The 24,972-nt window shown below is 37.1% G+C and overlaps 1 protein-coding gene across 2 annotated transcripts; it reads left to right on the top strand.

Annotated features, from left to right (window-relative positions):
- The first annotated feature begins 296 nt into the window (after positions 1-296).
- rfx6 (regulatory factor X, 6) lies at positions 297-17,789 on the top strand. 2 transcript variants are annotated; one of them, XM_044168974.1, is made up of 20 exons: positions 297-767; positions 2,924-3,083; positions 4,131-4,254; positions 4,796-4,857; positions 5,014-5,091; positions 5,535-5,562; positions 6,402-6,509; positions 6,815-6,892; positions 7,016-7,129; positions 7,910-7,959; positions 8,312-8,471; positions 8,562-8,706; positions 8,874-8,983; positions 9,102-9,219; positions 11,048-11,170; positions 11,934-12,140; positions 12,957-13,266; positions 14,234-14,604; positions 15,790-15,990; positions 17,092-17,789. In XM_044168974.1, exons 1-20 carry the CDS (start codon positions 611-613, stop codon positions 17,268-17,270), a joined length of 2,883 nt encoding a protein of 960 aa, XP_044024909.1. In that variant the 5' UTR covers positions 297-610; the 3' UTR covers positions 17,271-17,789. The 2 variants fall into 2 exon arrangements, with proteins under 2 accessions (XP_044024909.1, XP_044024910.1); XM_044168975.1 differs by having other exon boundaries at positions 2,930-3,083.
- The last annotated feature ends 7,183 nt before the right edge of the window (positions 17,790-24,972 follow it).

Here is a 24,972-nt window from a genome sequence, read left to right on the forward strand (position 1 = left end):
TTAAAATTAACCCATAAACAGGCTAACACAACTGCCACACAATAATATCCATATCCAGATGCATAATACAGGTATTTGAGTTTTCAAAACTAAATAAAGTGACAGCCTTAAATCCCTGCTGGGTTTTTATGAATATATAACTTTGTATAAAGGACCAGCTGACTGTGAGAGGCTGGTTGGATGGATGGACAGATGGATGAGGGTTTTTCTGTTAATCATTAATAACCTGGATTAGCCCCAGTCTTCTGTAAATATGATGAATGCATCCACGGCTTCATTAGCGCTGCCTTCCCACAGCACAGCTTTATTAGTCTGAGTTGCTCTGTCAGGTTTATCATCAGTGCAGTTTCTTTCCACTTTTCTTTAGCTTCACATCAGTGGTTGGACCAAAATGCTGGACATGGTGTTAGTGATCTTTTTTATCTTTTCCTGGACTTGTGTGAAGGTGGGATATACAAACAGTGCTTAAGGATTGTGTGCAGAGCTGATTCACAGTCTTAAGGACAAATGAGCTGCAGAGAACTGTTTTTTCACCGCAGGCAGACTTCAGTTTTCTTCTTCTTCTTTGTCTTCGGTTGATTTGTTTATTGACATTTATTTTTATGCGACTATGCCGATGAAACGCAGCAGTGAGAGTTCAGCCACGGATGGAGTGTTTCTTATTCACTCTCTAACCAAGACTTTGGGCAGCTCACCAGAAAAAACATGCACAGACTTTAACGGACAGACACATTTTCATCAGGAGGATGATTCTGGGATTAAATCAGGTAATGGAACAACCATTCTCACTCAGTTAAGTATTATTGTTGTTGGGAAACTCTTTTATATTAAGATCCTTCTTATGTCTTCACCGTCATCTTCTCCTGTTTTCTTGAAATAATCTTCACTCGAAGTCTTTCAATCTCAATGTTTTTCTGTGGTTAGATTTCAGATCTGTTGGGGTAAAAAAGTGACACAAATTGACCACATGGTGGTGCTACAACAACAGACTTCACTGAACTGTCAGCAAGATCCCAGTCATTTTCTTCACAAACATTTTTGGCCTACACATGTGAATAAGGATGATGATGAAGACACATAAACAGGAGGGGAGATGTAATTTGTACATGACTAAAGTAGAGAAATCTGTTAAGAAAGAAGGCTCAAATAAATAAAATGAATTCAGTTAGATCGTGATTTATGAAATGTGGCTTTACATTCAGATAAATACCTGTGAAATGTAGATAGAAACAATTTTTTCCATCGATTTTGTGGGTCAACATAAATCCTCATTTCAACATTTTTTCACAATTTTTAGTTTCATGCCAGACTTTTAATTTATCACACAAAATTGAAAAATGTTCACAGGGCTTTCACAAACGCCAACAAAAGATTTGGACAGATGCACAAAGAGGAAGGCAGAAATACTCCATATTCTTAATGTTAGAGCTAATAAATATCACATGCACACTGTATTTAGGATGAACCCAAAGGAGCATCACCATTATCACTAAGGGCTCTTTTTCAAATTGCAATATCAGGCAGAATTTCATCAAAATGTTCCAACTCTAAGATGTGAAACTTTTCCACAATGATGGATTAAATGTTTCATTGAAACCTGTGGACCCCACTCATGGCTGCCTGCAGCTGTCTTAATTATTAGCAGTATTAGAAATAAACACTATAGTCTGTCCTATTTCTGTTGTACTGTTTTCACCAGCCTTACCTAATTACACTTTGTTTGGAACAAACAGTGTAATTAAACAAAACATATGCAAAAAATTTGTTGAGCTGCCATGATTCATATGCAATTTTGTAGTTTTTTTTTGTAGTTTTAACTAATAAACATACAAACTCATGTTTTCTGTGGCTCGCAGCTCCAATATTTTGATATTTGTTGCAGTGAGGATTTCAGGTGATATTACACTGTCTGGTGGATATATATGAGCACTTATTGCATCTCTAAACTCAAAATGTTACCATATCAATAATGACCTATTTATTTCTGTGATTTATTTTAAATGAGTATTAGTAAATGTATTCTAATTAATTTAGCTTGTTAGATAGTTCATCATTGCCTTATTATGATAGGTTATTGTATTATTTTCTCAGTTTTTACCATCATGACATGACATAAATAGGGATCGCGTTTGTCTCTTTTCTCACTGTGGAGTATTTGTTCTAGTTTGCAGGAAGAAAAATGGAAACTCTTTGAGACCAAAAAGCAATTAAAACATTCCCTTTGAACACAATAACATTCAAAATGCAGTTACAGACAATACATGTCTTTGAATAGCTGTTATGGCACTCTTCCAAAAATAATGTTATTTGATTCTTTTTAACACTGCTCATACAATTTATTGTTTATTGTGCGGGCAGACCAGTGAACAATCAAAGCTAACTGATAAATGAAAGCTCAAATCACTTTCTCAAGGTCTGAAAAACAATTTTATGTTGGAGGTGGTCCCCAAGTGGCGAAAACAAGACTTCAAAATAATTTCTTGACATTCTCCTCAAAGCAGATGTTTGGATTGAAAAATAAAAGCTGTAGATGTTAAAAGGTGATGCTTGAGGCACGTGAGGTTGCTGCAGTCACTGGAGGCGAAGAAGAAACACTGAAACTGGAATGAACGTAAAAATAAAATGTAAAATGTTCCATTAGGAAGTAAATATATATAAGGCAGCACTCACATTCGTGCTGCTTCATGATTTTTCCTAGCCTAGGAACCAGACAAATCTGTGAGCTCATGTTTTCTTTACTCTGCCAGATGCATTAGACAATTAGTCTGGTGATGCCAGGCTAGAATCTTCCTATATCTTCGAAAACAAACACATTGAAGTTAATTTTTTGAGGCAGAGCACCCACCTTAAACTCAGTGCAAAAAAAGGTGCACCTGTCTCCTCTTATGAACTACATACTGTATTTGTCTGTATGTTTTCTCAGAAGCAGAGGACAGTAATGAGACGCCATCCTCTGAGGAAGACCAGGACCTGGTGGACTTTAACCCAGACCTGACCATCAAACAGAGCATCTCGTCCTCCAGGAAGACCATCAGTCAGATCATCAAGGACAAGAAGAAACAGACACAACTCACACTGCAGTGGTAAGATCACTGCAGCCTACTTACTGCATCAGTAAAGGGACACTAATATCCTCAGTTATAGGTGTCTGGGGTCACATGTAGTATCTCCAAAGCTACTTGCCAGCGTTGTTTTGCATCACAGAAACCTTCCTTTCTTCATCCACTGCCAGTGGTGGAAGAAGAATTCAGATCCTAATACCACACTGTGAAAATACTCCTACCAGTCCTACAAGTCCTGCATTTAAAACCTTACTTAAGTAAAAGTATGTTAGTATTATCAACAAAATGTACTTAAAGTGTCAAAAGTAAAAGTGCTCATTGTCCCTGTCAGTGTTTTACTATTATATATGATGTTTCTGGATTAATATTACTGCTGCATTAATGTGTATGTTGCATTTTACTGCTGTTGATGTTTAAGGTTGAGCTAATTATTGTTCGTTATCTACAGCAATGCATCATGGTCTATAAGATCATCATCATGTTTGTAGCGTCGCTGTCCTGTGAGAACCACGTATCTTTTCATGAGCTCAGAAAAACAGCCATGTTTTCAGATGCATTTTCCAGCTTTTTTTTGTTTAAATAGTTTATTTAGCTTAAGAAGAAGGAGAATTTTCTCAACCCCCTAAAGGGTTAATTAATCCTTCAGTTTATCAGAAACATTCAAATTCAAAATCACCACATTTGGAGATGAATGGTTTTCACTGTGCAAGTTTAGTTATAAAGCTACTAAACTCACAAGCCAAAACTTTGGACAAAACCTGCAGGTCATTTGTTAACTAGTACTAGTAGCAACTAATGCTACTACTAGCACTAGCTAAGTGACTTCTTCCTCCTCTTTTTTTAATTTTAACAATTGTTGGCAGCCAGATGATTATTTTATACACCTTCATAAAGCTGTGTTTTAAAGCTGAGTCAAATTTCCTATATGTCCTCTTGCACTGTCCATCAGTTTAATCTTTGCTGTGGAGCCAGAATTCAGTGAGTATTTGCATTTACTGGATTCAGTGGACATCTCATATATAGTTGTGATAATTACATGAGTGTTTTTTCACTGATGTGTCTCAACAGGCTGGAGGAAAATTATATAGTGTGTGAAGGAGTGTGTCTTCCTCGATGTATCCTCTATGCTCACTATCTGGACTTCTGCAGGAAGGAGAAACTAGAGCCGGCCTGTGCTGCTACATTTGGAAAGGTGTGTGTGAGAGTGTTTGCATAGAAAGCCAGATGTCTTATGTTCTTTTATGTTAGTTTTAAGGTGACCCAAATGACCCAAAGACCCAAAGGAAAAATCATAGATTAAAAAAGTTTATATGACAAACTTTGGACATCATGATCCTGAATATTTATTTTCCTCACATGTTTTTCTTGTCTTGCCCAATTAAGGGTACAGTGCTTTCAGTTGTTGTGTTGAATGAAACAGTTTGGTTTTGGTTATGTCTTTTTGTTGTTATTAGTATGAGAATGTATTTCAGGTAGTCTTAAAATGTCTTTAAACGTCTATATTTTAGCTTTCTAACTGCATATAACTGTATTGTAAACAGTTATAAACATCACATACTCTTCATTATGAGGGTACTGTAGAATCCTGATATTGATTCAATGACAATGATCTAATGACTGACTTATAACATTAACACGTGAAAATAATAGATTCCTCTCTGAAATTGTTGTCATGTGGAGGACGGAGCTCATATTAATCTAACCAGAACTTTTTTACCTCCTTTTCTCATCAGACGATTCGACAGAAGTTTCCTCTTCTAACAACAAGACGACTGGGCACCAGAGGACACTCCAAGTAAATGCAAAAAATTCACTCGTACTTTCACATTTTGAATTTATGAAAAACAGTTGTCATGTAACCTGGAGCTCCAAAATGTTGTTTAAAAGATTTAATTTCTAATCATCACACTTTATGATTATTATTTGATATTATTGTCTTGACATTTTACAGATATCATTACTATGGAATTGGCATCAAAGAGAGCAGCGCTTACTATCACTCTGTGTATTCTGGAAAAGGTTTGACCAGGTAACAAAACATTTAACACCATGTAGTCTGGTCTCATCCTCTTCTTCCTCATCTTCTTCTTCTTCTTTCTTGCATATTGTACTGTATCTCCATGTTTTTTGCTTGTTGATCAATGTGGCATCTTTGTGTGTCCAGCATTAGTGCACACTGGTTATATAAACTGTGAATGTATAACATATACATCAGCATTTGTTAATATGAAAATACTCAATGTTATTACTTTCTCTAAAAGTGATGAATAGTGTATTGTTATCAGATTGTCAACTCAAAATCATGTTTTGCTATGGATACTCTAAACACATAGCATATAGCTTTGTGCTGTGTTTTCTTTCCTTTTAAAGATCTCAATGTCGAAAACATGATGTATTTATATTTTAAAGTCCCTAATGATCAAACATTTGTCATTAACATCTTGGATCACATCTGTTTCTCCTTGATCACAGATTTTCAGGGAGCAAGCTCAAGAATGAGGTAAGTGAAAATAGTAACTCTTACTTAAAGAGTAACTTAACGCCAGCCTGAAAAGCAATGTTTTGCTGCCCTCTCTGGTTGAAAGTTTGTCACGGGGTGTCAAGGGAACACGGGCGTAGTCGCAGATATAGTGATGGAGGAAATTTATTGTGTTTACCTCCCAAAGTGCAGATTTGTGGAATGTGGAAAAAACTGTTTACTGTAACTTTAACGCTCTAAATCAGTAGATATTACCTTCTCTGTAACCCAACTGAGACGGACTGACACCCTTGAGGAGGCCCTTTAAAAATCTGAAGCTCCTCCCATCAGGCTAATTGATTACATAACATACTGAAAAAAATGCATTTCTCTCATTTCTCAGTTTTCAATTGTTCCCCAAATAATCAAAATGATTATATATATATATATATATATATATATAATTATAATATAATATTATATATTTTCAATACATCTCTCCCAAACAATAGACTTTCAGATCTGTCATAAAATATAGTTTTACACAGAAAAATACAATTTCTAATCACGTGACCATTATATCATCTGAATGCGCCCTGGTTACGATAATATTTAACAGCTGATTGGGCCACTGTTTGGATCGGGGAAGCCCGCAAACACGCAGAGAGGTGAGTAGATCACACCCAGCATCACTGATAGTGATTGGGTGTGGTCGGAAATGTGTTCTGTTGTACCAGTAACCACACCCAACAGTGATGTCACAAAGTCCAAGAGTACACTTCTACATCACTGCACATGTTAAGTTACTCTTTAGATAAAGTCAATAGTGTCAAGATCCAAAAGATAAAGGAAAAAGGGCTTGAAGTTGTTTTATTTTTCAGGGAGGTTTCACCAGGAAATACTCTTTGAGCTCTAAAACTGGGACGTTGCTCCCAGACTTCCCCAATGCTCAGCATCTTCTGCTGCAGGGAAATATCTCCAGAGAAAAGGTTGGTGAAAGATATTAATTAATTCTGAGAAATCAGTATACACTATATTTACTGTAAACAAACAAAACGCTTGGCAGTGTCTATCTACCTGCTGCATTGTTGTACACCAGAGAACAGACTTTCTGATGCGAAAAATATCACATTTAAACCAATAATTATGTTAAATATACATAATTGTAATTTTGAAATATAATATTTTGCTACATATAGCAAATGTATAAACTATTAACAATATTACATTGACAGTATTTGTTTAATGTGGTGGCTGGCTGCAACTAGCGTCATTATAATTTGTTCCTTTGCAGGTGGACACTCTAATCATGATGTATAAAACACACTGCCAGTGCATCCTGGATAATGCCATTAATGTCAACTTTGAGGAGGTGATGATTACCGCCACATGAGAGCATTTTATTGTTCCTATGCCACTGAAGAGAGTAAAACCAGCAAACCAGTTTACCATCCACTTAAATTGATATAATAACTCTTCAAATATTTTGTTTCAGATCCAGAATTTTCTGCTCCATTTCTGGCAGGGAATGCCCGACCACCTGCTGCCGCTGCTGGAAAACCCTATTATAGTCGACATCTTCTGTGTCTGTGACTCCATTCTCTATAAGGTTGTTATGAAATACGGTGTCTGGATTTTAATTTCTAAAGAATAACAGCAGCAGGAGTGTGCTGGTCCAAAAGTGTTATATTATATTGGATTTATATCATAAGTTTCTGTTTCGTTTTGTATCAAGTATCAGGTACTCAAGCAAGATGAGTTTTAACAAGCCAATTATTAATACAAAATTGAAAGATACTCTATATGATTTGAATGGTTCTTTTGCACTGATGGGGCAACTAGAAATCTTTCCCTTGTTCACTTTATGACATGGCATCTTTTGGTCAATTGTTCCATAAAATGGGAAGCTTGCTTTAACATATTAGTAAAATGTTTGCATTTACAACTAGTCTTTTACTGTGAGTGCAGTACCATCCCTTCTCTCATTTTTAAGAGGTCAGATGCTGCAACTCAGTGCACTTAGTTCACTGTAAAACAAAACAGGTTTTGGCCAGCAGGCTGCCCTAGTAGTTGGAGACGCTTTCTTGTAAGTGTTCACTTCCCACTCTCTCTGAGCCAAGTGTCTTAACAAGACAAGATAAGTAAGCAACTTCTGGAACCTCACGTTGGGCAGGGAAAGATAAACCTAAATTTAACCGGGTGAAGAAAGCATTAACCCAACAATATCCATGTTATTGCATTGTTGCCTTGCAGCTTATGTTTTTTACTTGGATAAACTTTATGAATGATATAAATGGGGAGAGATCCCGTTCTCCTCTCTGACACACAGATAACTACTTGGATTAACAGCGTGTACTCCATTGTACTAATGTGTTCCTTGTTTCCTCAGGTTTTAACAGATGTTCTGATTCCTGCGACAATGCAGGAGATGCCTGAAAGGTTTGTTACTTAAAACTTCACTTCATGTGTTATTGTCCAATTAGTTGTGACGATCACGAGATACACAAACGAAATCTTTGCTGAGACAATCTGAGGCTCTTTGTGATACCAGTGGCATCCACGTCGCAGGTTAGAAGCACATTTCCCATAAACCCCCATAAACCCTTCTCTCTATCCTGGAAAAAGATAAAAAATGTTGAAAGGAATTTTCCTGATTGACAGAAAGCTTTAGCCCAATTTGTGATGCCAGGATCTTAATTTTGGAGTTTTGGCCATCATATCATCAGTCATGATCTTTACATTTAATGATGTTGGGAATTGAGAAGAGATCTTTATAAATGTTGTTCGTCAGTCTGTTGGCAGATATCCGCAACTTTGCTAAACACTGGGAGCACTGGCTAGCCTCCTCCCTAGAAAACCTCCCAGAATGCCTTGCAGCCAAGAAACTCCCCATAGCACGCCACTTTGTTTCCTCCCTGAAGAGACAGACCTCGTTCTTACACCTGGCACAGGTACAACATTTACTGAAGAACAGAATAGACTACAGTACACTGTAAAGTCTCAAAATAAACATGATAATTATTTCGGAGGTCTTTTTCCAGATAGCCCGTCCGGCGCTGTTTGACCAGGCTGTAGTGACCAGCATGGTGTTGGATATAGACAGCGTGGATCTTGGCAGCATCAGCTCGCAGCCTCTGCTCAGCATAAACACTGCTGGAGACCAGGACCCAGACATCTACTCTGAATGTAAGACAGCTACTGACCATGTAGCTCAAACTCTAAAAAGACTTTTTACAGTGTTAAAAAAACAACCAGCAGCTGTTTCTGTTGCTCTGATACAAATGAGAATCTCTTGTATTGATAAAGAAGCAACTTGTTTCTTCCTGTGGTCGGTTTTTTTGTGTGTGTTCTAGATGACTCCATCACCGTCTTTCAGGAGCTGAAGGAGCTGCTGAGAAAGAACGCCACAGTGGAGTCCTTCATCGAGTGGTTGGACTCTGTGGTGGAACATAAAGTCATCAAGGTAACAGCTGTTCACCTGGCATTGTGTGTACTATTATTTGTGTGGACACACTACATGGTCCTGCAAATGTCCTGTTGTGCAACCATAGTTTTTCTTATCTGCCTTTGTCTCTGATCAGCCCGGTAAGCAGAGCGGTCGATCAGTGAAGAAGCGAGCTCAGGATTTCCTCCTCAGGTGGAGTTTCTTTGGTGCCAGAGTGATGCACAACCTCACACTCAACAATGCCGCCAGCTTTGGTAAGAACATTTTAAAAGTTACAAATTCATTTCATTGAGAGAGATGCCCTCTTTTGCAGGCATGCAATGATTACACTCACACAGTTGCACACATTCACACCTGGAAGTTGCCCAGTACAATCCCAGTCTGATCTGTTGGTCACGGAGCAGCTCTCATTGGAGCAGAGTGGGTTAAGTGCCTTGCTCAAGGGCATCTCAGTGGTGGTAATGAGAGAGGGGCTGCTTTTTCACTTTTCCCCACCCAGATTTAACCGAATGTCCAGCAGCTCCAGGGATCGAACTGGTAATCTTCGCGTCACAAGCCCAAAAAGATTTAGTGAATTTTAAGACACATCTAAAACAATGCTACATTTTGGCTGCCTCTGGACTAACTCTGTGTTTTGTTGATTTTCTTTGCAGGGAACACACTTCATGTTTGATGTACTATATAATTAGATATTTCTTTTTTTTTTAATGCAAAGCTCTTTAGTCTTTACTTGCTTAATTTGTTTTGGGGTGACCAAACCTTTATATGCAGGGTTGGAATGTAACTAAGTACATTTACCTAAGTTCTGTATTTAAGTACAAATTTGAAGTACTTGTACTTTACTTAACTCGCTCCATTTCATGTCACTTCATACTTCTGCTCCACAACAGTTCAGAAAGAAATATTGTACTTTTGACTCCACTACATTTATTTGACAGCTGTAGCTACTACTAGTTACTTTAGCATGACTTTTGACAAAACCTATGACGGGATATGATAATGCAACAGAATGTTGTAGATTCAACTAACCAACAGCAATGTAGTGAAAATTAGCCGTAACGCTCTATTTTACAGGTCCTGTTATTTCCTAGTAGTTCCTAATATTTCCTAATACATTTTACAGAAATTTCATAACATCAAAAATATTATTTAGTATTTATAAAGTATGGACAATGTTCTGAGACAGTTATTTGTGTTTAATTAGTTGTGCTGAGTTCATAAAGAGTAATTGATTTGCAGAGAAATTTCCACGAGGGAGCGACTAAAATCTTAATGACTGACTGTAGGTTACTAAACAGTTCATTGGAATGAATTAATTGGGAGTGTACCAATTGAACAGTAAGTCCATTTTCCTTATAATTACTGTATAATTACGTACCAAATTACATAGTTCTTTTGAGGAACCTTCAGATTAATTTACAGTTACATATCAGTTCCTTTCTAGGAAATGACAGGAAGTTATGGGACCTGTGTTAGCAATTTACGTCTGAAACTACATACTAAACATTGAAATTAATAATTGTCACTCAGCTAATTAATTTTGTGCTCTTTTCTTCTCCATCATTCAGTCTACACACACACACACATGCACACACACACACACACACACACACACACATGCACATGCACACACACACACACATGCACACACACAAACACACAAGGCTAATACAAGCTCGGAGCAGATTGCTACAATAGCGTCATAAATTGTAATGGCCAGACTCGCCTTTATTAAACAAAGTCTTATCTCCGGGTCGCGTGCTCTCTGTTCAAACACATGCACACAGAGTACGTGTGTGTGAATAAACACTAACCAGTTGGTGGCTCCCTCTTTAAAGTCCCGCTGAAGCTCAAACACACACAGAAGGTTTTAAACCTGCGACCCTGCAGGTCAAACAAAGAGCAGCTTGATCCCTAAAGGTCAAACAGTAGATAAAGAGGAAGATACATTGAGCTAAGCTGGAATCAGGTAGTCAAATGTCTCTGGAAATCTTAAATGTTAATAGTTTGATATGTGGATAAAGAAAGTCATAATTCTGTCATGACCACCGCTTTTTCTCATTTGTATTTTGACATTGACAGGTTCCTTCCATCTGATCAGGATGCTGTTAGACGAATACATCCTGTTGGCTCTGGAAACTCAGTTCAACAACGACAAGGAGCAGGACCTGCAGAACCTGCTGGACAAATACATGAAAAATGCAGGTATCAAGCATCAAAACTGACACTAACACAGAGAAGTTCAGCTGATGACGTACACGAACTCGACTTACATCTACAGCAGGTCTGCAGTCTGTTTAGGATTTTTACGGTTTTATAACATCTTATAATGTGCTTTACAAAAAGACATAAAACCAAGAGAATGCATAGGGTTAGAGTTAAATGAACTATAAATAAAATAGGATCATGCAAAATTCTATAAACTATAATTGTTAGGAATGAAAATGTGTCTTCCACGTCATAGTAAGAGTATCAGAACTATTATTTTTTGAATACAATATATGGATCAGATCTATTCTATTGGGGAATAAGCAAATACCATGATGACTAGTTTATTTGAAAAGCACAGAGACAAAGCATTTAAAAACACAGTGGAAATAAGGAAATAAATTCAATTATAGTATAGTATAGTATAGTATAGTATAGTATAGTATAGTATATAAAATGTCATAAAAATAGACACAAATAATACACAATAAAAAAAGGTATACACTTTTCTGTGCAGTAATAAATAGCCCCAAACTTAATAAAGGAAATAAAAGTGAAGTTGAGAAAAAGTAAGAAAAAAACAAATGTAATTTATATGTAAAGTGGCTGATGTTGGGGTTGATTGTGATTGAATATACTGGAAATTATCCTCCCCCACATACAACATAATGGGTCCTACAATAATAATAAATCGACATAACTGTATGGAGTTTCACCAGATGTTGTTGTTAATGATGTGATGTTACTTTGTCACTTTCAGATGCAAGTAAAGCAGCGTTCATGGCCTCCCCCAGTTCCTGCTTCCTAGCTAATCGCAACAAGGCCAGTGCTGCCATTGACCAATCAGTGAAGAATGAGTCTCTGGGAGAACACGCCTACATGTCTCTGTCCACCAATCAGCAGCAAAGTCTGGAAACAAGCACTGTCATCTACCAGGGGACAGAGACTGCTGGGTTCACAGTTTCAGGTAAAAAGAAAAACAAAAATAATGCACCATTTTAATGTTTGGCAAGAAGAAGAAGTAGCACTAACTTTATTAAATTGAAACTATATTTTCCAGAATTTCAATACTGAATTGCCAACCCATTTGTTTTTACTTCTTATGAAGTCATTGGACATACAGAATACAGCATACAGAACATTGTGAAATTGCATTTCTTCTTTTATGCTTGACATAAAACTTCTGCTTGGCATTTCTCAGTGTTGCCACTGTACACAGAACTGGGCAACTTTCCATGTTGGCAGCTCCAGGTGTTCGCAAGAGCTGACTCGTAGAAGGTTCAATAAATCCTCCAAAGTAAATGACAAAATACGTTGTTTGTCATTGCCCTCCAAAACATGTGTGTGCTGTCAGATCTGGCGCCCCAATCGACAGGACAACATTGTTTGACAAATGATGACAATTTGATGAATGATTCATATGGGAGATTCCTGATCTGCCAAAAATGTTTTTGTGATAGTTAGTGAACCTTTGTGGTCATGGTTTAAACAAACCCAGCGTTGATTGTTGTTAGGAAACGGAGTGCTTGTACACCCAACCAACCACTGAAACTTTCTCTATAAGAGGTTATAGGGCGCTACAACAACGTCATGCTACTACCACCTTTGCTGAGAAAACAGTCATGACACACAAAGCCACTAAAGGTCCTTGTCAGGTGATGTCCCGTAATTATAGGTCATTTTAGCGATTTGAACAAACAACCAATGCTCTCTCATTTTTGTGTGTGTGTGTGTTTGTGTGTTTATTTCAGACGCTAAGTGTATTTTGCTTCTTCACACACAGGTGCTCAGATGGACTTCTCTCAGGTCAGCGGCCCCCTCATGACGCCCCCTATCTCTCCAGCAGCGTTAGTGCACAGAGGCTCCGTCATCAACCAGGCGCCCGTGACTGGGAGACCCCTGGCATCTTCTTCTTCTTCCTCCACCTGCTCCACCTCCACTTCCTCCTGCCTGTCTTCTCTCTGCGCCATGACTCAGCCCACCCCCTGCTCTTCATACCCGGAGACGATGTACCACTGCTTACCTCAGACCAGCTCTAGTTACTTCTCCCCAGCCGGCGGCTCCTCAGCCTCAAACTACCAGCCTGCACTCAGGTCAGTTTCTGTGCATCTAAAACATTATGCTACTTTAGTGACACTGCAGGGCTGTTACTGACATTTTAATTAACACATTTATAAGATACAGTCCAGTCAGTGTCATTTGCTTCTGATATGATGCACAATATGGAGTGATAACAGAACAGGTAATTATTGTACGATAATGGATATCTCTTACTCTGATATGATTCTGCTGCAATATTTTTATTAGACTCTCTCTATATAGAAACATTAATGTTGATGATTCTGCTTTTTCTTGTTATCTTTTCGTGCATTTTGTCAGATTGTTATTAGATGGTAAGTCATGTAGATGTGAATTTTTGACATAAATTCAGTTAAATATGGTCTTCGCACGACCCTGGTGGTATTATATTGAAATGTAAAACTTTTACTCCCTTTAAAAGGACTTAAGTCTCAATCTATACAGAACCTTGTACAGATATTCTCCTGAATTTGGTCTAAAGAACAAAATTCTCATTGCCAGTTGGACCACAAACATGTGCCTCCAAGTTTCTTTTTCTCCTTTTTTTGATTTGCATAATATTCAAGACTCTATGCGGCTACAAATATAATAATTATGACAATATTGCTATAATTCTTGCAGTAGAGAAATGTAGTGTGCTGTTGTAAGTATTGTTTTATGGACTATTCCACCCTGACAACTATGATATTTCTGGAAACAAAGTTAGCATTTTGTCTTTTTTGTCATGAAAATCGTCATATTTGAGAATATTGAATATTAACAAACAAATAAAAGCTCCTATATACTTTTATGAGCTACTGGGAGCTTTTAGTTTTAATTCTATTCAAAAATATTATTGTTTAAAAACCTGCAGCAATCAAACTGTGATAATCTGGCGAATATGGAATTGGTTACTGAGCCATTAAGTCCCTGTCCATGTTTGTATTTGCAAATGTTTTGTTGTCATTATTAAGTCTGAAGATTTGTTTGTCTGTGCTTCAGGCCTCAGACTCAGGGCCAGTGTCTGGCTTCGGTTCAGTCTCAGGCTTCATCGCTGGCCTACCATCTCTCTCGGTACCCCTCCTTCAATGATCAACATCTGACTAAAGACGTGTTCTACAGTCATCATCACCCGTCAGCCCATCACTCATCCAACAGCACCAACTGCTCGCTGACACCTTATGGCTCTGCAGTCCAACCCACATCCAGCTACAGTTCAGGCTCAGATCCTGTTCAGACTGAACAGGGACTCGACGCTCAGACAGCAGCTCAGATTCTGGACTCGGCAGAGGGGTTCGGCTTTGTGGGGGCTGGACTGAACCCCACGGGCGGTGGGTGTCAGGGACAGATGTACTCTGCTGCAGGACACGGCGGTAAGGACAACTCAGACTGTGGCATTAATGTGGAAATTATCCTCCTCAACTGTGCTGGATCATCTGGTGGGTCCCACAGAACTTTATTCTAAATGTCTTCATTACTAGGAAATAAATGTAAAATTATGCACAAGGCAGTTACTCAGTGTAAGTCTTATGTGGCCTCAATGAAGTGTCTGAAGAAGCAGATATGTACTCTATGTGATGTTGTTCTACAGATTGGAAACATATTTTTAATTTTAAAGAAACTTAAAGGGACATTAATGGGAATCTGTAAGAAGTTAGAGTGTTCTGCAACATAATATAAATCATTTTTATTTGCTTCCTAAATAACATTGCAACCTCACGTTGCATTGAGCTGCATAGCTGTTTGTGGCTGAAACTGTGTTCTTGTTTTCTGTGTTGTGTTGTGTGCAATTAGCCAGTGACACAAAATGCCTGTTATTTTTTAATTCAAATGAAATTTTGTGACATTTGACACACTTATTACAGTTTTCTGTGCTTTTAGCTGCATATAGTCGACTTTTGCTGTGCTGGCACAAAACTGTAAAATTATATTAACTGTAATTGACTAATTTATTTTCAAAAAACATAATACACATCACTTCCTGTGACTATTGTACCTGAGAAAGACCTGAGGAAGTGTTTAGATGAGCAAATCTCTAATGATCTTTCATGGTGAACGAATCTTGGTGAACTTTTATTGTTTATGTGTTGCCAAAAGGAAGCAAAACACACATTTATTCATACAAAATGTTGCAGAATTACTGTAAACTGTGTTTGTGCTATATTTCACCAAACGAAAGGTACACTTTCACTGCTAAGATACTCAGAAACCAGACTCTATGTCACCAAACGAAAGGTACACTTTCACTGCGAAGATACTCAGAAACCAGACCAGTTGTCAGTTGTTCCCAACCTTTTTTCTTCTCTGATTGTTTCACTTGAAGGCTTTTTAGAGACATGCAGAGGTGAAAAAAATCCAGTATTTCAAAGGGAAAAAAAAACAACAGAAATTATATATATATATATATGTTGATTCCTTTAATTATCTGGTGACCCCTCAGATTTTTCTTGTGACCCCTCAGATATTTCCTATCCCCAGGTTGGGAACCACTGTTCTATGTGCACAAACGCAGCTCTTGGAAAACAGGAACTCAATGGCAAACTTTCCTCCTGTGGCAGGTTACTATGGCAACAGCAGTTACCTGGACAGCCACCGCATGACATCACTGGTTGACCAGCACGTGTCTGTCATCAGCACCGTCGGCAGTCTGCGGCCGTTCCCTTCAACGTACTCTGAAGTCCACGATCCGCTCAACATCCTGGACGAACCAGGAAGGAAAACAACGGGAGCGTATTTCACTGAGGCCGAAACCGGAGCAGGTGAGCAGTAAAACACACAGCACTGATGGGGTTTGGGGTGTGAGGTGGGTTAACTGCAGTCAGGGTTGGTATATGCACAAAACTTTTAAGATTTTCTTCTGTTAAAAACATTTTGTTTTATTAAAGGGACTCTTTAACAGTCTTTGCCTGTATTATAGTGTATTATATTTTGATTTGCTTAGAACTTCTATTCCTGTGTGCGCTGATGTGATTGAGCAACTGTAACAAAAAGAGTTTCCCCTCTGGGATCAATAAAGTATTTCTGATTCTGATTCTGATAAGTTAGATCATCTGGTTGGAATCGCAGCAACAGAAAAATCTGCAGCAGAGCCTAAATTACGGTCCATATTGATTCAAACATAAATCATATTTCAACAAAAGATACGAGTTAAGGGTTGTGGTAGTTTCACACAGCCAGAGTGCACCTGACAAACTCTTTGATGCAAGATTTAATTCTGGAAACAACATAAACCGCAAAATAATCAATTTCAGCTCAGTTTTTCATTCCAACCTGTCAGTGTAAAACCACACTAAATACCTGAATAATGATAGTGGATTTTAGTCTTAAGAGTTCAAATGTTTTGCAGTGCTGGCATCACTGGGATTGCAAGTGTCTTAAAAACAGTACAGGCCAGAAAAAGTCATTTTGAAAATGAAACATCTCACCATGTGATTGTTAAGACTCGCTTTGTGGTGGCCATACGATCACAATGTCCCCGTTTGATTCCTGCTGGGGACCTTTGCTGCATGTCTCTCTCTCTTCTCATTTCTTGTTGTCACCTTTCTGCTGTCCACCTTTAAGTAAAGGGAAAATGCCCCCCCAAAAAGACTCTGGGGCTAAAGAACAACCCTATCAACATTTGCATAGCAAATTATTTTGATTATTTCTTAACTCCTGTTGCATCCTACATAGATCGCTGAGTATTGGGCCAAAAAACCCCCCACTTATTGCTGGTTTAAATGTCTCAACACACAAAAAAGGGCAAATACAGAGTAAAGGCAAACAACATTGAAAAAGTAAGAAATCCATAAGAGGAAATTAAAATAATGCATTGTTGTAAAGCAATGAAATCTTTTACATTTCTGTTGTTTCCTCCGCAGATCATTCCCTCCCCTCGTCAGGATCGGCTCCCTGCATGTTTGGAGTTCCCTCTCCGTTCAGCTCGCAGGACGCTTTGCTCTCTCAGCAGCGTGTGCCGTCATCCTCAGAGGTGCAGGACCTGGTGTCCTCGCTGCCTCCCATCAACACTGTCTTCATGGGAGCAGGGGGAGTACAATGACGCAGAAAACAGACTGTTCTCCTACTGGAAAACAGTCCTGATGTTTGGAGTCCAGTTCCCATCAGAGCAGCCCAGATCCAGTATGTATGTATGCACTAATGCTATGAGGTCATTTGGATAAAATCAAGTGCAAGTGAGGTGACATGTGATGAGTTCAGGTACAGTATGAAGCTTAGCTAAGGAAACCAGGACACTCCTGTGTAAAGACATACACACACACACACACACACACACACACATATATATATATATATATATATGTATATATAGAAAGACTGTTTTTACTGAGAAAGACCTACATGACACCTGCCAATTGTTTTATTCCCTACTGTATTATAAACCAGATAGAGAGGAGCAAAGGAAAGATATTTATTTGTATGAAAATGTGGATTATTAACAGTCACTCTGATAAAGATATTTATCTTATATCGACAACTGTATTTTTCAATCAGTAATTTTTCTAGCCTGAGGGCTTCCATTTCTTCTGTGTGCAAATTGTTGTAAATAAATCTTTGTTAGTCACAACAGTGTTGTATTCACTGACAGGACAACAAGTGAAAATCCGCCTAACAGCACTGCTATTTACAGCTGCTCTGCACATATATTCATTAGTCAGGTGATATAAAGGCTAGACTGTTCATTCAGAAAGGCTGTTATTACTGCTGCAGGACGCAGGCATCATCAGACAGTAATAGAGAGTGTTTTCTATCTTACAGTCTCTTTAGAGCCAAGGCTTAAACAACAGTTTGTTTTTGGTGATAACGTTTTCAATCACTTTCATTTCTAGGGTTTTGGTGCAAATTGCCCCAAATGTTTACAGTAACATTGACTCATGACTAAAAGTTAAAAGGGTTAAGAGACTGGACATCTTCTGTGTAAGCTCTGACTTCTTTTTTGGTTTTGGTTAAGGCCCTGTCTTTCTGCTTTAAGTCAATTAATGCTGAAAGAATTAGTTAATTAGTCAATTAGTCAATCACCAGAAATTTCACAACCACTAAAAATGCCAAACATTTACTGGTTCCAACTTCTCCATGTGAGGATTTGCTGGTTTTCTCTGTTTTATGTTATAATAATAATAATAATAATGATAACTTTACTTGTATAGCACATTTCATGCAAAGATGCAGCCCCAAGTGCTTCACAAGACATATCATATCAATAATAAATAACAAAGGCAATAGAAGAAAAAAACTGCAAACATAACCATATGTCAAAACAAGTGATTTAAAGCTCACTGTGGGGCTCTGGGGACTTAAAACAGGAATTCTAAACATTTTTCTGACATTTTATAAACTAAAATATTAACTGAAAAGCAAATGCACATATTAACTGATAATGAAAATAGTCATTAATGGCAATTTAGCATGTTAACATGCTAACATTTGCTAATTAACATTAAACACAGAGTTCATCTGAGGCTGATGGGAATGTCATTAGATTTGCAGATAATTGGTCAAAAACCAAAGTACTGGAGATGATCAAAATTTTCCCAGATGATGGTGGTAAATGAAAAGTCAAGAAGATCACCACAGTGATTACAATTCACACTGAGAGGAACATGAATCTCTGTACAAAATTCCATGACAATCCATTTAATGAATGCTGAGATATTTCAGTCTGGACCAAAGTGGTGGACCAAACGACTGTCGCCGCTAGTGCGGCTAACAACGTAAATTCAGTGTCTCCAGTAGCTGCTGCAGCTCTACTGATGACATGGCTTATTACCATGATGCTTCTGGTTTTATTTATTTGCTGTAATAATGGAGATAGTGAACAGAACAGGGAACAGATTTGCGTTCTTTCTTTTGTCTGCCTCTGCAGCAGATTGACTTCCAGTCAATAACAGACCCCAATAGAATCCTTATCTCCCCTGATTCAAAGACCTCTTGTCAAAGCGTTAAACACACGACTCTTTAACGGCTGAACTCTGAGATTACAGGACGGAATCACAATTGAAGACTGCGGATCAAAGTTGGGAGCTTTTTATTTGTAATTATTTGGTTTGTCTGCGGCACAATGGAAGTCAGATAAAAGTGTTTACCAAAATGTTACAAGAACCAACACAGAGAGATGGAGAGAGGGAGGGCTGGTGGATGATGTCTGAGAGTAAGCTGTTAATATCACACCATGGTGACCTCAGTAAAACATGGAAACATGTCTCCTCTTGAGTTTGTTGGCACTAGAGCAGATGGGACATCATAAAACCACAAGATCAAAAGATACTGAAACAGGACAGGTTGTGTGGCCAGTTTCCTCTGACAAAATATACTTCAGTCAAAAACTCCCTTATAATTAAAATATATATATAATTCAGTCCCTTTTATCAGGGACTGAATTATATTTTCAATTCACTAAATGCAGAAGAAAATCCATTTGTGGAGGGCTTTAAAATGCACTGAATTTATGGCATTGAAATAACAAACGATTTTTAGACTAATAAACTGTATCTTAAGATGAATATTTAAAGTTTAAATTTAGTATCTTTAAAGTTTTTAATATGAATTGCAAATTATGAATTGCAATTACCTCAAAAGAAAAGCTCCATTTACATGCATTAAAATATTAATTTATTGTTCAGTAATGATTGTAAACTTTATTCTCCATATATGTTGAATTGTATTGTTGCCCAGAGGCAAATTTCCCATTTTGGCACATTCAGCTGACCAGCTTTGCACTGACTAAATGTTATGTTGTTACTGATGAACAGGATGGGGTTAAATGCACTTTGTTTTATATTCTCCTTTATATCATGACCTGAAAAAAGAGGTTATTTAATCAAATTAAAGATTGTTGTTACCTTTTGTTAAGACATTATTAGATTATTTAGACAGCACATGGACACTGGAAAAAAAATATGTTTTATACAATAGGCTGCTTTTATATTGAAGTCTTTATTCTGTTTATGTGTAAAAACACGTTTTACTTTCCTGGACAATGGTTTGTCTTTTATTTGAAAGTGAATAATAACAGCTGGAAGTCTTTATATGTAGTATTATTGTGTGTCATGTAATCCCCATGTGAGACAGGCCATTTGTACGGCATGACACAAAAATAACATTTGTTCATTAATTTACAAAACAGGGCTAAAACTTGCAATTCAATAGATTTATTGTTAAATACAGTTTCTCATATAATGAAAACACAAAATAAGAATATACAAAATACTATAAATACTAACATCAATAGTAGGCTAATTACTATTAAGTGTTTTCAAAAAGAAATAGTCACAAACTATTTAAAAAACTATATTATTGCAGGTTTGTTTGGCTCTTTTAATGCATTTGTGTTCATGGGGAAACCTCATCAAATCAGATGTGGATAAAACTAAAAGGCCACTGTTGAATATTTAATTTAAAACCCAAGAAATACAAATACATATTGGCATGAGTCAGACTGTTTTAGATGAATGGCAGTGACGTGGCCGCCCTCCCTCCTCCCTTCTTGATTGGTTTTTATACGTTATCTACTCAGGAGGAAAAATCCATTTCAGGTGCTCATGCAGCAGTACAGGGACAGATGGTGGCATATGTAATGATTACAGAATCCCCACGTTAAAATACTTTAATTACTAAGTCAATAATGGCTGCAACAATTGCTGGACCTTTAGTGTAAAAACAACAGAAGGCGGAAGGCAAACTTTGGGCCAATGTTTAACCAGAACTTTGCATTAGAGCGCAGTGGGACAGCCTCCATATGTGAGTCTCTCTCTCTCTCTAGTTCGCAGGTAAGACCTTCCTCATATGCAGACTACCTGTTGCATCTGCTATGAGAAATAACATTATTTCCACTTTCATGGCAGTTACAACCCTTGTGCCCATGATATCAGGACAGCAAATAACAGCAGAAAAATGCTATGAAAATAAAATTTTAATGAAAATGAGAGTAATGTATGACTTCCAGGTCTGAACAAAAATCAGTTTTTTTCCCTCTCCCAAGAGACCCAGTCCTCATGGATGTTACATTGGTTTAATTCTACCTACTGTTACGCACTATAATTATTTGTTAGTCTTTTTTGCAAATGAAATATTGGAAACTAAATAACATTTAAAGGAGACAAATCCATCGCGTGATGGAATATATATTACTGCTATTGTAATCCAGAATTAGCAAATGGAATGACAGAAAGTAGCATTTTACAATTGATTTTGAATTTTTATTTTAAATTGATCAATATTAAAATGTAAAGACGACATAAGGAAATAGAATCATTAATTGACAAATTGAATGAACTTTTCATGTTTTATTGTTTTTCTTTAAGTTTTTAATGGACCATTAAATGCTAATTTATGATGAATTAATCAAATCAAATTGCTTTTGAAATGTATTAAATTAATAATTGACTAAAATAAAAAAAGGTCTATAATTATTCAATTGGCACACTCCAGACTCCGTACAGGTGTGTTTACCATCGATTGCATCTCTTACAAGTAATTGATCTGCACTTCTTTCACATGTGTAATTGTTTTTTATTGATGAATGATTAATTACTTTTATACAGGAGATGGACAATGCAACACAATATAATAGCTATACAATAAACATATCTGTATCAAGCTCATGATGCTCATTATGTTGAGGTGACGGGTTAAAGAGGGGTTGGTTCAATTATTAGAATTTTTGATGCTGCTTTAAAGGACTGAGTTATACTAGAGGGTGTTACATAAAGTACCTTATACCTTTATTATTTATACACTGTTAAACATGTTAAATATCATCCTAGGACCCCTTGACTTTGTTGCCATATTATTACTGTAGTTTTCATGAACCTGAACATGCTGACTTCACTGTAATGACGTAATATGTCACCTAAATGCAACACTATGGCTTTTTTACGTGTTTGTAATAGTTTGATCACAGCTCTATGGCACAGGCTGCAACGACACAGGAAAGACTTGTTATATAATGCCAGCCTCATACTTTAACAGCCAGACCCATATTGACTACACGAATACACCACAAGCCTTTTAAATTGGCATATGGTGAATTTATTAGTTAATCAATATTAACCCCATGTATCTGCAAAGTGATACACTTTAATAGTAACCCTAGACTGCATGTGTAATACCAGTGCTTTCCCAGTTTCCCTTAGGTGTCACCACACCTGTCAAAAAGACCTGTTGTGTAATGTGTGAGGTTTTGGGCCACTTTTGTTGTCTATTTTGTATTTATTGTTGTCTCTCTTGGAGGAAGGGAGACTTTAATCTCTATGAGACTTTTACCTGATTAAATATAGGATAAGAATATATAGTAAAGGCAAAAAAGTAAAGAAATTCAGGTAGTTTAACTTGTCACCTCTGCTGCACTGACATGCAAAAGGTAAGAGGTCACAGCGAACCGCTCTCTAGTTTCTTATGTGTCTTTTCCAGGGGAGAAGCATTAGAGAGTAGTTCTCCAAATGTCCATCAGAGGGCAGCAAACTCACATATTAAACTTTTTTAGGGGCACCACTGCTGAAGCGTCTGTGTGTCTGTGCCTTTAAGAAAAGTCTCTGAAAATGTCTTTCAGTGCAGCAAAGCCAAGGTCTCCAGTTACAAAATTAACTGAAATCTTGTGTCAGAAAAAACTATTTACTGCTTTATTGATTTTCTCTGCATCTGGTTTACTGAGGTTTACACTGCAGAGGCTTCCTGCGAGGAGACGACACTTACTTACTAATTACATCAAAAACCAAATGCTGTGCTATCTGCCTCATCAACTATTTCTGTATATAAGAATAATGCTACAATATCATTTTACAAATGTGTTTTCTTAATAAAATTATTAGGTTATTAGGTTCAATATAAGGACATTAGGACAATATAAAAATACTTATATAAAGACACATTTAAGTTTAACTTCATTTGGAAATAACTTAATAAATCAATTCCTTCCATCCTTTCATTTACTATTTACATACATTATTAAAGTAAAGTATGCCTCAATGGAATTGGATTTTATAAGATGATGATATGGTTTAAGCTGTACATTAAGTAGTAACTATAGCTGTCAGATAATTGTAGTGAAGTAAAAGAACTGTGCATAAGTACCTCAAAATTGTACTTATGTGTAGTACTTTTAATTAGTTCACATTCCACCACTTGCTCCTTACGTCCACTCAGCTTAAATAGGACCAACAAATCACAAATAAATGTCTCCTTTCTTACCTCAATCATCTAATTATCTCTTTCTGTATGCTGCTGTCATTTCAGTTGCTGCTGTTCTGTTCATTGCAACCAATATTTAGGCTCCATATTCACTGCGGAGATATTTCTACAAAACCAGGGATGTTCCATTATTTTGGGCTCTTTCATTAAGCTGCTTTCTCCACAATCAGGCAGAAGCGTCAACTGGAATTTTAAGCCAAAGATCAATGTTTTATTCAATAAAGCTTTTTGAATTCTTAAAGTGAGTGTCCCCTTGTTGAACTACAGTTTGCAGCAATTTGGCTAAATGAAATAATCTTCCAGAACTGAGCATTGATTGAGGATTGTTCAACAAACTGCAACTCATATTTTGATCAAGTGCAGCACTTCTTGTAATTGTTTTATAATAGGTCAGTACCAGAAAGCATGAATGAATGGTGATTGAGAGGCACTTAGAAAATGGTACTTATATTAACCATTTTATTTAATAAAGTGCTCAGTTATTAAATCATGAACCGGGTGAACCTCCACTGAAATCCATGTTTGATATCACAACAGAGCGAGTGTTTCTGGATTTTCTTTAGAAACTCTGCCTAAAACACTGGGTGATATACAAATACCTCCTGTACTTTTTACCATTAAGGTTTTCAGATTAATATCAGCAGAGGTTAAATCTCAGCTTTTAAGCAGATGAGAAGCCAGTGGTGGAATTTAACTAGGTACATTTACTGAGGTACTGTACTTTAGTACAATTTTGAGGTACTTGTACTTTACTTGAGTATTTCCATTTTATGCTACTTTATACTTCTACTGCACTACATTTTGGAAGCCAGTATTGTTCTTTTTACTCCACTACATTTATTTGACAACATCAGTCAGTAGTTACTTTACAGATTCAGATTATTAATACAAATATCAAAAACAAATCAGAAAATGGAGATTTCATGAACATTTCATGAATATTTCATTAACATTACAAGCTAAAGTTGAGTCAGTGCTGCTACAAGTATTTAAAAGTAGGTAACACTGGGAGGCAAGCGAACAGACAGCATCATATTCACTGATATTTTTCAGAAGAATATGGAAAAAATAGAGGAATGACTAAACGGAGGAGGCCGCTGTTTGTTTCTTGTGTGAAACCAAAAGTCAATGTTGACTTCTTTTTAACTTAAGTTAAGTTACGTAACTTAACTAACTTAAGTTAACACACACACATACACACACACAGCTGAGGAGTATGTGTGTTACGTAACTTAAATTACATAACTAATATATTTATTTTAACCCAAACCATGATCTTTTCCTAAACCTAACCAAGTAGTTTTGGTGCCTAAACCTCACCAAACTGCCACTGTTTCACAACGTTAACCACCAGAGTTATTTTGAAAGTCTAACCGGACGTTGCATATTTATTATTGCTAACTTGGCCGCGAAGCCCTGCACATGGAAAACTGATGCTAGAGGGGAATGTATAGCGTCGTAGTTGCATAGGGCCACTGACCAAGCTGCCATATTTGACGAGTTGGGAGGGAGATCGTGTTGGTCCTGCTGCCCCAAATAGTCACTAGAGCACTAAATGT

The sequence above is a fragment of the Siniperca chuatsi genome, linkage group LG16, assembly GCF_020085105.1.
Source record: "Siniperca chuatsi isolate FFG_IHB_CAS linkage group LG16, ASM2008510v1, whole genome shotgun sequence".
Lineage (NCBI taxonomy): Eukaryota > Metazoa > Chordata > Actinopteri > Centrarchiformes > Sinipercidae > Siniperca > Siniperca chuatsi.

Excerpts from the sequence above, each read along its gene's own strand:
- rfx6 (XM_044168974.1), top strand. The coding sequence starts at position 611 with ATGCCGATGAAACGCAGCAGTGAGAGTTCAGCCACGGATGGAGTGTTT. Across the intron at positions 768-2,923 it reads TGATTCTGGGATTAAATCAG|AAGCAGAGGACAGTAATGAG; the intron begins GTAATGGAACAA and ends ATGTTTTCTCAG. Across the intron at positions 7,960-8,311 it reads ATGCAGGAGATGCCTGAAAG|TCTGTTGGCAGATATCCGCA; the intron begins GTTTGTTACTTA and ends GTTGTTCGTCAG.